This window comes from Erpetoichthys calabaricus, chromosome 2, assembly GCF_900747795.2.
Source record: "Erpetoichthys calabaricus chromosome 2, fErpCal1.3, whole genome shotgun sequence".
Classification (NCBI taxonomy): Eukaryota; Metazoa; Chordata; class Cladistia; order Polypteriformes; family Polypteridae; genus Erpetoichthys; species Erpetoichthys calabaricus.
Window position 1 is genome coordinate 135,085,934 of NC_041395.2, and position 13,134 is coordinate 135,099,067.

At 34.1% G+C, this 13,134-nt stretch overlaps 1 protein-coding gene across 20 annotated transcripts in view; it reads right to left on the reverse strand.

The window, feature by feature from the left end:
- Window positions 1-13,134, reverse strand: part of mbnl1 (muscleblind-like splicing regulator 1) — a 167,547-nt gene that overhangs the window by 40,563 nt on the left and 113,850 nt on the right. For all 20 annotated transcript variants that reach the window (XM_051923978.1, XM_051923972.1, XM_051923969.1 and 17 more), the window contains one exon: window positions 701-871. In XM_051923978.1, the coding sequence (XP_051779938.1) occupies window positions 701-769 (69 nt within the window). In that variant the 5' untranslated portion in view covers window positions 770-871. The remainder of the gene's footprint in view (window positions 1-700; window positions 872-13,134) is intronic.

Sequence of the window (13,134 nt, forward strand, 5' to 3'; positions counted from 1 at the left end):
ATTAATACTGAACTTATCTTTTAATCCATTACAAAGTCCTGATCCATTTTACTTTCAAGAAGCTGCTACTTGAACACTAAATAATATCAGAGAGTTTTGTGTACTTGTGCATTGACAGAGACACTCTCAATTCTGATATACAGTACACTGTTCTTACTTCATGTCTCATCACTTCAATGATTTCTCAATCCCTACATTGTTAAACATTCTTTTGATTCTTTTATAACTAAGAATAAATATTATTTGGACTACACCTGCTCAGAAAGTTGCATTTTGTGCTAGTTGCAACACAATTTTCCACTTGATTTGAGACATATTGTTCAATATTTGGTGGGTCTGTATGTCTCAAATGAGCTCCTCTGACTTGAACTGCCTAAATTTTCGTGTATCCCAAAGGATTTTTAACTTTTTTTTTACCATTTTCAAAAAAAACAACAATATTTTTTCAACCTTAAGAATGAAAATCCTTCTATTTTAAGATCCACTGTACACATTTCATAAAGAGTATTGGTTAAAATAACCATGTAGTCAATATATTGGTATATGTACAGTATATTTTCCTTATTGATTTGATACTCTGTACACATGACAATGATGACTCTATAAACCTATAAAGAGTTACCAATGTGATCAGCTTTTTTGGTTTGGCACATTATCTGCAAATTGGTATTTGTATTCTGTTTATTTCATGAATGCTTACCACAGGTTGTAATTGAGTACCAGGTATCATGGCATTGGCCAATTGCATCTGTTGTGCCAGCATTGCCATGTTTTTCTGCTGAATTAGGTTATTGCGTCCATTTATTTCCAATTGGGTTTTTAAGTGAGGGGGAGGGTGCAGATATTTGCAGTTTTCTCGTGAGCAGCGGCCCTGAAGGAAAAACAGAAAAGCAATATATTAGCCAAAAATTGATCACAGAAACTTCCAGGTTGTGCATGGAGAAATCTCTGAGAAAATTAGATTTCTTTGGCCCTAGGCACTGTTTTTCACATACATGAAAAGCTCAAATTCCCTCAGCTACTTAAAACACTACACTGTTCAAGATGACACAACATAGATTTATTTTTAAATACTAAAATCGAATAACTTTGAAACAGAAATTAGCAAAAGCTTTCATCATTGTCTTAACTAAAAATGAAGCTTGTCTACATGACAAAAGAAGCTTTCTATTCATATTTTCTGCTACTGAAGGAGAAGTATTATATACAGTATATATGAAATTACGAGACTGACATTGAAAAACAGAAATGCTCAGCTGTTAAGCTGTTCAATATGTTGATATTTTTTAATATTAAAAGCTTATGTTTTTATTCTTCTGAATTAATGTCTTACTATTGCCTGATCCCAATATTTTACTTTACAGAAAAAGTTGTGGTATGGGGCATGGTGGAACAGTATTTAGTGCTCACACAGATGGCACATTCTCCCTATGTTTGTGTTGGTTCTCTTCTGGGTTTCCTCCTACATCCTCAAGAGACCTGTGTTGGTCTGAGTGTAATTTTGTGTGTGTGTGTGAGAGAGAAAGTAAACTATGCTATGGATTGGAATTCTGTCTAGGGCTGCTTCATGCCTTGCACTGTATTGTGACTGAAAAATATATGGCTCCCCTTTACCCTGAATTTAATTAATGTGGTCTGATAATGCTACATTATGAAAGTTATATTGTAAAGCTTAGTGTCTATAGGTCCCAGTCAAAGGCACACTACTACCCCAGTGTTCCTTGATAGATTATACTAAAAATAAAGTACATGAACATTCACACATATTCTTACTGTATGTACATTGATAGACAGTTTATAATACAACTGCCCACTTAAATATTAATGATTCACCCATCCGTTATTCAGGTGAAAGCTCTGTCCAAAATATTTGCCCCACAACAACTATGCAATTTCAAACTGATAACTATTAACTGAAGAAGAAAACTCTCCTGAATGCTTACTGGCCTTTTTTTTCAGCTCATAGGACAGACATCATAAAAATGTCCCAAATCCTTTGAAAGAAGCAATTTCAGAAAAGACAAGTTCCTGTACTGATAATTCTACTTCTTCCCAAAGCAATTATTCTGGTGACTACAATGTTTTATAAACATCCATTCACCTATTTTCAGGTCCACTTATTTCATTTTTGGATAATAGGAGTGGGAGTTTGTTCTGGCAATAACCAGCCCTGTACAAGGGCCCACTCACATTTCCTTATATCTTGCCTATTTAGAATCATAAACTAATTAACCTAATCTTTCTGTCGTGGGAGGAAAACCAGGATACCTAGGCTCAGAGAGAATGGGCAAACTTCAGTGAGACACTAACTGGGCTAGGAGTCAAACCCAGAACCCCAGAGCTATGAGACATCAGCAATAACTAATTCTGCATTACACCACAATGCTTAAAATCATTTGCAAACATATCCATGGTGTTGACTAGCTATATAGTACTGCACAGAGACCAAAAAGAAAAAGCTATTCACTTGCCTCGTGGTGCAAATCTTGCATAAATATGAAAAAAAAGAAAATGGTATCAGGTTGAAGAATTCCATAAACAAATGTAAAATAGAAAACAGGATGGCAGGCTAACACTATTAAACTGTAATTATAATAATGATACCATAAGCAGCAGGCTATTTCCAGAAGAGTAGGTTGAGAATTCTGAGACGAGTATAAGGAACACAGCAGTAACATTTCAATTTCTCTTAAGATGTTTTCAATGGAAATTTCATCTAAAAGTTTACTTTGGCTTTGATATAATTTTTAAATGCTGTCAAAGCAGTTCAATCTCATTGGCACATTACAAAGGATTTAGTTCTGTTGTGACACAGTAACAGGAGTTAACTGACAGTGACTTCTCATTGATTATAATTAGATCCTATTATATATTTTGTAAACATGTAATTCGTAAGAGTTGTAATCCTCATATTTGAAAGTATAATAATTCTTTACTCAGTAAAGCAATCCATTACTTCAAATGAGCACACATTCCATTTGATTCCTCTTAATCATGTACTGTTAAAACATGACAGCATATGCGGACATAAAAAATAAACAAGTGATGAGCTACAAATTTTATTTTGCATTACTCACATTTATGCAATATGCTGATTACCCAGTGGGAGTTATTGTTTAATTACAAATACAGATAGGAATCTCACAGGATCACAATCAAACAAACACTCTTACATAGATTGAAAGTTACATTTTAAGAGTTTAACTAACAATGCCTGCATTAGGAAGGGTATATTTTTTACTTTCATTGTGAGTAATCATCACATTAAACACGTATTTCTGTCAAAAACTTGGATTAGGTTAATGCATGGTTCCTTGTAAGTTATGCAAGTGTTTGGGCAGTCTCTTAAGATGAGTATTTGCAACAACAGTCTATGAGTGGCATAGTGCGGCAGTGCTTCAAAATCCTGGGCTCGAACTCCATATTCTGGTACAGTCTATGCATAATTAGTTCCAATATTTTATCTGTGTCTTTGACTTTTTCTCAGGGTATTTCAGTTTTCACCCTGAAGACAGTCATGTTAATTTGCAATCTTAATATGCCATGTGTTTGTGTATGCATTGGTGTGCTCTGTAATGAATTGGTATTCCAACCAGGGCTGGTAACCACATTATATCCAATGCTATTAAGATAGAACTAGGCTACCTGGGAGCAGAAATGAATGAATGGATGAACATAGATATTACATTGTTCAGAGAAATATGTAGCTTTTACTACAGATTTAAAATAAAATAAATTGACATTATAAGTTATTTATAAACATTAAATAATGCATGATACATTTTATCAAATGCAATGAAAGAATATTAGAGCAGGCACACCATATATACATAATAAATTCTCTCTCACTTTTGAGGTCAGTGTCACGGGGAAGGAGAGACTTGTCATGGGATCAATAGCCACATTACAGAAGCGATCATTTCACAAGATGAAAGCTAATTAGAGGGCTCATCCATACTCCCAGAGTCACTTCAACCAGGTTTAATTAGTATTAACAGCAAGTCAGGACTTTGGATTGTGGATTAAAAGAAATTCACGCAAACGTCCAATTGAAGTACAAGGCGACAAAAAACATTATTTGTAGGAGTATACTGCCAATGATTTAATGTAAGATTTTCCATTTAATTGACATACAACTTTTGTTCCATCAATTTGAAATACATTTTGATTCTCAAGTTCTTTACTAAAAAACAGATACAGTAAAATTTAAGAAGTAAATAGTTATTTTAGAAAAGCAACTATAATTGAAGAAGATAAGGTTTTCCATGTGCATAGATTTCATATAGAGACATTTAAAGGAAATTACACAGGAAAGCTGATATGCCCAATACTCTTAAATGTACTATATAACTGCAGGAGTCTGGTGTAGCTGTCTACAGGAGTGGGATGTATGAATTACCACATAATGTTCCATTGCTGCAAAGAACAATCTAATTAACCTATTTTAAACAATGTGTGTCTCTGACAGATTTTTTTCTTTCAGTCAGCTAAGACAATGTATTTTAAAACAATACATTTACAAGCTTTTTAAATGGACTTCAAAAATCATTCCACTGTTGTCACATGCTTAGTTTCAAATTATACTTTTTACTAATAATAAATTCATAATTACTTTATATAGCATCCTTTACAGGAAGAACTGCATAAAACAGCAATATAAAAGAAACAACATGACAGCAGAAAGTGGCACAAGGTATAAAGGTTAATTAAATGTTAATTCATATTCCAGATAAATGTAAGTACTTCTTAATTCTTATTCAATGACAGCAAAGTAAAAATGCCCACTTATCAGGGGCTTTTGATTCATTACATGATTGTCTTAATTTCCTTATTCAATACAGAGCCATGTGAAACAGTGGGTGCAAGGCAGGCTTAAGCTTTTAACGATGTGCCACTTCATTCAACTAAAGAATACCAAATTTATCCAGTGCACCAATTTGACTGAGGTATGTAAAGCTCAAAACAATGAAAAAGACATATTTTAAGGAAAACCCACAATGGTCAGCAGAAAACCCATCTATTGTCAAGTGCTGCATTTCCCATTTGCTTTGCAAGGTGCCTTGTTAAGATGCTCACTCCACTGTGGGCAACAGCAGCCCATTAACGGGTGGCAGTCCAATTGAACAGAAATTAAAAAAAAAAAAATCGCTAAGTTTGCATAAGTCTTAAAAATTCACAAAAATCAAGAAGAGGTCAATATGCAGACATATGGAACATATATTTTAATATGTGTTGACTGATTAAATTTTGGCAGCTGACCCCTCATGTATGTGTAATGAGTGACCCATAAGCACATCAACTGGGGGACACTGGACAAAAAGATATCATGTTAGGAAGATGATCCTAAATTATTTTGCTTCATAGGTGTCACTGGGATATCATCACATATAATATAAAAGAAGAAAAAAGAAAAAAAAAATAGGTGGTGCTTTGGTAAACAGAGTAGGACTCAAAAAAGGGAGGGTGATGGAGTGTCCATACAATTTTAGTCTTCATTATTTCATGCTGTGCTTCTTTTTATTGGCTATCTCTTAAACACTTTTAACCCATAGATCTCTAGCATTTATCTCACATATGTACTAAGTCATGAAGGTGTATATAACACGGTAATGAATGAAGCAGATTTAATTTGTAAAAGTACATTAACAGCAGGACTAGTTTAAAGATTTTAAAGATACTGTAATCGCAATGTGTGCTAAAGTAAGTGTGTACTATTTACTGTGCTCCTCTGTAGAGACAAGTCATTTTATAAGTCGGTGCTTACAATTTAGTCACTCACAATGTCTCGTTTCACTGACGTGATGTAAAAGTTTATTGTTACTTAAAAGTATGGGGTTGCTACTGTGATACTTTTGTAAAAGTACTACTTTAAAAAATGCATAATTAAATATAGAATAACAGAAACTCTGTAGCTTAAAGTACAAAGCCCTGCTTCAGAAAATACAAGGCTTCCTTTCCCCTTCATTTAGAGCGAACTCACACCTAACCCACTTGTAAAATGAACACTTCAGGAAATGAGTCAAAACTGCCGCATGGCTAAAAATATCAGCAGGCAGCTTTCAGAAAAGCAACTGACAACAACCTTCTGCTACTTTTATGTCCATAACCACAATGGGACTTTTCCATTCTTTACAAAAATATATTTTGTAAATACTATTCAAATATGCACAGATTACAGTACACAAAACATGCCAAAATTAACTTCATAAAACAGCAATGCTGCTAAAAGACTTGGGCACCTAGTCTTAACTTCGGACTTCTTTTCATTCACTGGGACAGCATATTACTGAACACCTAAATCCAATAAGGACTACTAGTAATTAGGAAATCACATACCGCTGGAGTTTAGAAGATGGGGACCACTGCAAAAATGTAATTTCTTTTTTATTCTAAACTTTAGTCCCTTCTGTGGGGATTTCACATGCATGATCCCTCTTCACTCAAGTTTCTTCAGGGACTCAGGTTTTCTTCTATTAGCCTCTAATCTGTCTCAAGTGATTATACATGTTACTATGTACCCAAAGATAAACACTGCCCTGTTCCCATTAATGTTTGTATTAGGCTTTGCCTTCCTTGAGTATGCAATAAAGTTGAAAATAAACTGAGTTTGTTAATATGTAAAATAAGTGATCAAGGTAAATAAAGTAAGACAACTGGTAAGAAATATCTAACTATTACTTTATACTGTACAAACTGTTTTGTACTTCTGCACAATATTAACACTTTGCTATTAACTCTTACTCTCAACTGACATCCTCAGACACAGGCTGTGCTCACTGTGTACCAACTTGTTTTCAGGATATGAATCTCTTGTTTAGCACTGTACTTTGACTACGAATTATGTTATAGTCTGCTTTGTTTTCTTGCGTTGCACCAAGGCTTGTAAAGGTGCTTGCAAAAGTACTACTGTATATAAAATAATTGAGTGAGGGATACGTTCAAAGGTTTCATTAACCTCTGTCATAGTGGTTACTAATTTAAGCCCTTTGAAAAGTTTTAAAACCACATGAACATAGTTTCTATGAATGTACTGTTCTTTTTGTCATACTAGGTCTGTCTCTCTAATAAGATAAAGCAAAGCCAGACAGAAAGTGTAATACACATTTATATGTAAAAATGACACAAAATGTTACTTATATTATTTCAAAACTTGCTATTAAGTTGGATTCTGTAGCTCACTTTAATATTTTATATAAGATGTACTTAAGGTTAATAAGATAAGGGATAAAAGAAAGTGTCATCAATTGCTTTTAAAGCATGGAGAAAAATGTACTTAATGACCCATAGTAAAAAAAATGAACAGAGTATGTTAAAGTGTAACAGAGGATTCACAGATCACCACATAGATCATGAGCATGCCAAGATGAAAAATGACACACTGAAAGTAAAAGTATATCTGGCACATCTGCAGGGTTTTCAAAACTCAGTTAATGAGTACATTTTGAGGGTCTTGAAATATTTTAAGTAACACATATCTCTTCCAAATTACATACAGCCTTAAAAACACAGCTGAAAAGTTACAAGAACATTTACCAAAAGTGAAGTGGCTTTATTTCAAATGCTACCATCCATAAAAAGCAAACAAACAAAATATTGTTTAAGAAACCATTTGTCCCAAATGAATGCTATATTTTAAGTTCTAAACATTTTTTCTAGATGTCCCCAAACTGGTTCTCAAAGGAAAAAAAAAGTACTTGCTATATACATAACTCTTTGAGAATGTGAATTATGAACCACACACTCTTAAATTCCCTAATCATATCCTATTTATACTGTAGCACTCATAAGGGATATGGGAAACTGAAACCTATACCAGATGGAATATAATTACCTAGTCATAATCTTCCACTCTAAAGAACTAAAGTGCAAGGATACTTTTAAATAATGCACCTGCCAAGTTCAAAGTCCGTTGTTTGCCAAATGGTTTCTTAAAGCTGACATCATCAATGTGAGCTTTCATGTTGTTCAATTCAATGTAAAGGTGTGTTTAAATCATTAAATCATATTATACGGCTTATGCAGTAGAGTATATCAGTATGTCCTAAGTGTGCTTTGTGCCCTGTACTGTTGGTGTAGGTTTTAGCTTACCATGACAAAATAAAGTCAAGGTTAGAAAGATGACTGGATAAATAATTGTATGCATTAGCAGCATTAAATAAACCAGCCACACATTTTTCTTGAAGGATCACTCGTTCAAAATTGCTAAAATATGGAAAAAATAATGTTGATATTTTTTACTTTTTTTCCCTTTCACTGCAGGGTCTGTCTTGAGACTTAACCCTAAAAGTGATGCCATAGTAGGTTTTTTGGATTTTTTTTCTGCTGTTATACCCAGGAAATGCCAAATGTACTAATATCTAGTATAGTTCTATTACAATACTCAAACTTGGTTACTCAGCTCAGCATTACAAGGAAATAGCTGCACTCCATTCTGGCTACACTGGGCACAAAGCAATAATTTCCTTGTGACAAGAAACTAGTCCATTGTAGAGCACATTTACGCACCTAAATACATGTACACTTACACGGGTTACTAGCATGAGGATGATTTAAACTTAATAGGGAATACCTGGGTAATAATAATAACAGATTCTAGCTATTTCTGGAAGATTCCCTAGGTATTCCTAGTTTAGTGATAAGATTTTAATTGCATGTCTAATGGGCAAGGCCTGACATATCTCAAGTTACTGCATCCACTGGACATCCCCAACTGGTCCCCCTCGACAGGGGTAATGAATGGCTCTACTCCTCTCTCCACTCAGCAATCCTGCAGAGAAATCATAATTATACATTCTCTCACTATTAGAGTTTTAATCAGTTTTTTTATGTTAATAAGGATAACATAAGTGTTTGGTCCGTAAATGTGCCTCTTGTTTCGCTATTCCTAGATTAACATTGTTACCACACCAATGCTAATCTTAATAAAGTCTGCTCATCAGGCTCACAATCCTTCCAGCTCTGGCTCACGAAAAAAAAAAAAAAAACCTCAAGGCACACATTCTACTTCACTATAGTCTCACCCTACCATTTCTAGAGATAGACATCCATTTTTTGTGGAGAGTACTATGTCCTCAAATAGAGAAACAAACAACAAGAAAGAATGGTTGCCTCTGACAGGTCAAACCTTTGACACTGTGTTGTTGGTTAAACCCAAAGTGAGAACTTGCCATGCTCAAAATAACACCAAGAATGCACATATAGCTCTGGCTCTATAATACTAGACAGGACTGAAATCCTTTTCCAAAACCATAAAGCAAGTACATATTTTAATGTCATATTTAAAAGTCATTCAAATATTTTGCATGACAACTTTTCAAAGACCAGGATTAAATCTGTGTTGTTACCACTAGCTATTTAGGTTTGATTCATGGAGGGAGACTACATGTTAGAACCCTGGCATATGGCTTCCTGGGGTAGCAGAGGAGTAAAATCTGGGTACAGCTAGGAGAACATTAACATCATCATCATAATGATATTCGCAAGAACAGGCCCATAAAAACATATACATTTTATAAGAGGCTCCCAAATCTGAAGCACTGCTATACTTATATTAATAACATAATAATTATAAGTCTCTACATATAAGGCAAATGGCTTTATGTTTTTTTGCATATTGAAATCATTTACATCCACCATACATAACAAGGCATTTCAAAATGGAAAAAGCAGGTTTAGAAATCAGCAAATATTAGCAACATATTTTGAAAGGTATTTATTTTGTGCTGTGTTGCATTAGCATCATATCAGCAGGTCACTGTTACAATATTCCTAACCACTTGTCCACATCAAAAATAAGGTATGCTTTGCTATAAGACTCAGATAAAGTTTCCTTTATGATTGTCACAAATTTTTATGACATTTATTAAGACTCTTACAGTATATAATCAGTGTGACATTTCTGTTACTTTTACTGTAGTACTGAATGTGTTAGAGGTATAAAGGTATACAATAAAAGAAGCAGAGTTGTTTAAGCATACAAGGATAACTGATGTGATAAATTTAAAATTCTTAGGGGCAGCAAATGGATTCTTAAACCTACTCCAACACACACGTAAAAATCAAAATTCTAAATGTTACTGATAATTTACTTTCCATACTTTCCACTTAATGTAATACATGAAAATGACTCCATTCTACGAAAACAGCAGTAAAAATACCAATACAATTAAACAACTATTTTACATCTTTTTTTGGTCTCAATATGGTTACTGAAAAGTACAATTTGGGCCAAAGTCAGGAATGTAAAAAATACAGTAAGTTACAACTGTGACAATAAATAGAACAGGCAGTACTTGATAACTATACTGAAATGAAAATCTGAAGCGACTTAATGCAATTGTGAAGGAATTTGAATTTTCCATGCATTTGAATGGAAAAATGAAAAGCATTGCTAAAAAAATCATTTGAAAAATATTTAGCTTAGTTTGATAAAAATTGGTAACCAGGAATTTAACTAAAAAACCAGTACACACCATCTGGAAAAAGAACATTACACTGCTGAGTAACAGAAGCATTTTGCTAAGAGGATGCTTTTTTACAATGGGGCTTGAAAGATTTTGTGATGAGAGATAGAAAACTGTAACAATGACAGTCATCTTTAGCCAGAAAATGACTGAAGACGAAATGAGCTTATAAAATTAAAATTATTATTGTTGCTGTTTATATTCTCAAACAATTTTAGCTCAGGCATTTTAAGTAATTTGTCAGTGTTCAAAAAAATGTCCACATCCCATTGATATGAAAAAGACACAGCTTCCCAGTGGCCTGTTAAAAAACACGTCTATATTATCTTAGTGTTCACCACTAGCAGAAATAGGCTACATGAGGGCTCAGTAGCATGCACTTTGCCGATGAATTCTGTCTGAAATCATTTGCTTCACACTGAATCACTATCTAATGGATTATTGTTATTGTCCTTTTATCCATCTTAATAAAAGGATAAGTGTCTGTGTGTTCATCCAGTTGCTATGTCTGTGTCATTCCAACAGATGGCACAGCACATTTTTTGTAATGAAATACATTGCATTTGTCATTCTAGTAAATGGCATAGCACAAACATTTCATAATGAATATAATGAATAAACTTTTACAAATCCCATACCAAATGGCATATAACAGAGACAATGGTGCAATGCAATCAGTAACACTGAGGTCCACGTTGATTACTTAGATTCCAACCCATCTTAGCTGGGTAGCACAGCTAGTATTTTTCTTAAATCCACAGTTGTTGGAGTTTAGCAACTAAGAAACTTACTACATGTTTTACTGCATGTATTTGTATGTGACAAATAAAACTTCATTTGATTTTAATTATTTTATTGGTTTATCAGACAAATGAGGACGAACATGGCTCTCCTCTGCATCCAGAAGGAGTAAGATTAACTAAATTCTGGTTCTTCATTGGTTTTATCCATCTCCCCCCCTTATAAATACACTGAAGTAACCCCGAACCTGACCCAGACCCCATCTAGTAATCCTGAAGCCTCCGCCTGTGCAGCCTTTACCCTGTGTTACTTGCTGACCCTTGATTCAACAGAATTCTGTCTTAAGGCAATTTGAATCATCTCATGATGTTATTTTCAGCATGGCCTGAGATCAGCAAGTGGATCTATAAGGTCTTGAGGCTTTTACTTCACACAGCCCACTGGAATCTTGTAAGAACACAACAGTGCTGCATCCACATGATATTCTCTGACTGGCAATAAGTATTCCACCATCCTGCTAAACTTCAAATGCCTTATCTTGATTTAGAAGGTATGATACCTATGATATCTGTCAAGTCAAGTCTGTCAAGTGGACCAGTTAAGTTCCAAGTTGCATTTCTCTCCTTGAATGTTGTCTGTTTTTAACTTATCATTCCAGGTTGGTCAGCAGATGTACTGGACCACCTGTTAAGCAGTTCTCAACTTCCCACAGTTGCGTGCCATGACTTGCTTGGCCTTGATGCTTCCATGCGGCTACATATCTATCAAAAAAGCTTAATCAAACAATTGCAATACATTGCTAATCATATAATTTCTGGTTTACATTAATAATAAAACAAAATATATTCATTTTCCACAGGTAAACATATTTAATCTATTACAGCATAAGGAGTCAAGGTAGGTGAATCATAAACTAAGAAACATTCTTTTTTATAATAATTGGGCAACACTGGACAAAACTAACTTCCTTTTGGTTACACTGCCTCACTGTTTTACATTGGTCTACTTTTGAGAACCTTCATTAACTTTAGTTGTAGTAGAAATAGGTAAAATTAGCAGAAACAGCACTATAAACAGCCTTTAGACAAGCAAAGAGACAGTCAAATGGACTTAAATGATAGGGGCCAGTGCAGTTATCAATTTCAATGTGTTTCTCATTCATTGAAAAAAATTCTGCTAAGTGTAATTATGTGCTAGTCTGTAAATATAAGTTTCAGCAGATGACCACATTTTCACTAGCTCTCTATTTTATACAGTATCCCGTTGAAGAAATATGCAATTAAAACACATAAAATGCCAAGATTATGCAATACAGAACACCTTTTTTATTTGGAGATCAGGTAAGTTGAGCAATTTGATCTTTTGGTTACATGATAAGTTAGAATGTGAACCATATTATCTGAATATTCAAAACTGCAGTGGTTGAAATAAAATAGTAATACTCTTTTTTGAAAAGAATTCCAGGAGAAAGGAGAGAGAAGGAAGGAGAGGATCTAGAATCAAATGAGAATTTATCAGAATATCATACTGGTAGTGATTAAGTATGTAGCTAGGGTGAACTAAGGAACCTGATCTAGAGTTAGTAAACTGGAGAGTATTATGTCTGCAACATTTTTCATCTGTCTAGACTTGACAAGTCAGATGACTGACACTGGAGCAGTTGTTCTAATTTAGGACTAATTTATTAAGTCTATGAACAGACGGAGAAGCCTTATCAAGACTTACAAGATATTAGCAGTAAAAATAAATAGGAACTATAGCAAGTCCTTCAACTTGCACCAAATACCAACATTATTAAGAGGAGGTATGGTGGCACACTGGTCAGTGCTTCACAGTTCCAAGGCCCAGAAAATTGGACAAAATTATCCCAGCACTGTGTGGTGGAATTATACATATGCTGAGCTAGAACAAATTTCAAAAACTTCTTAAA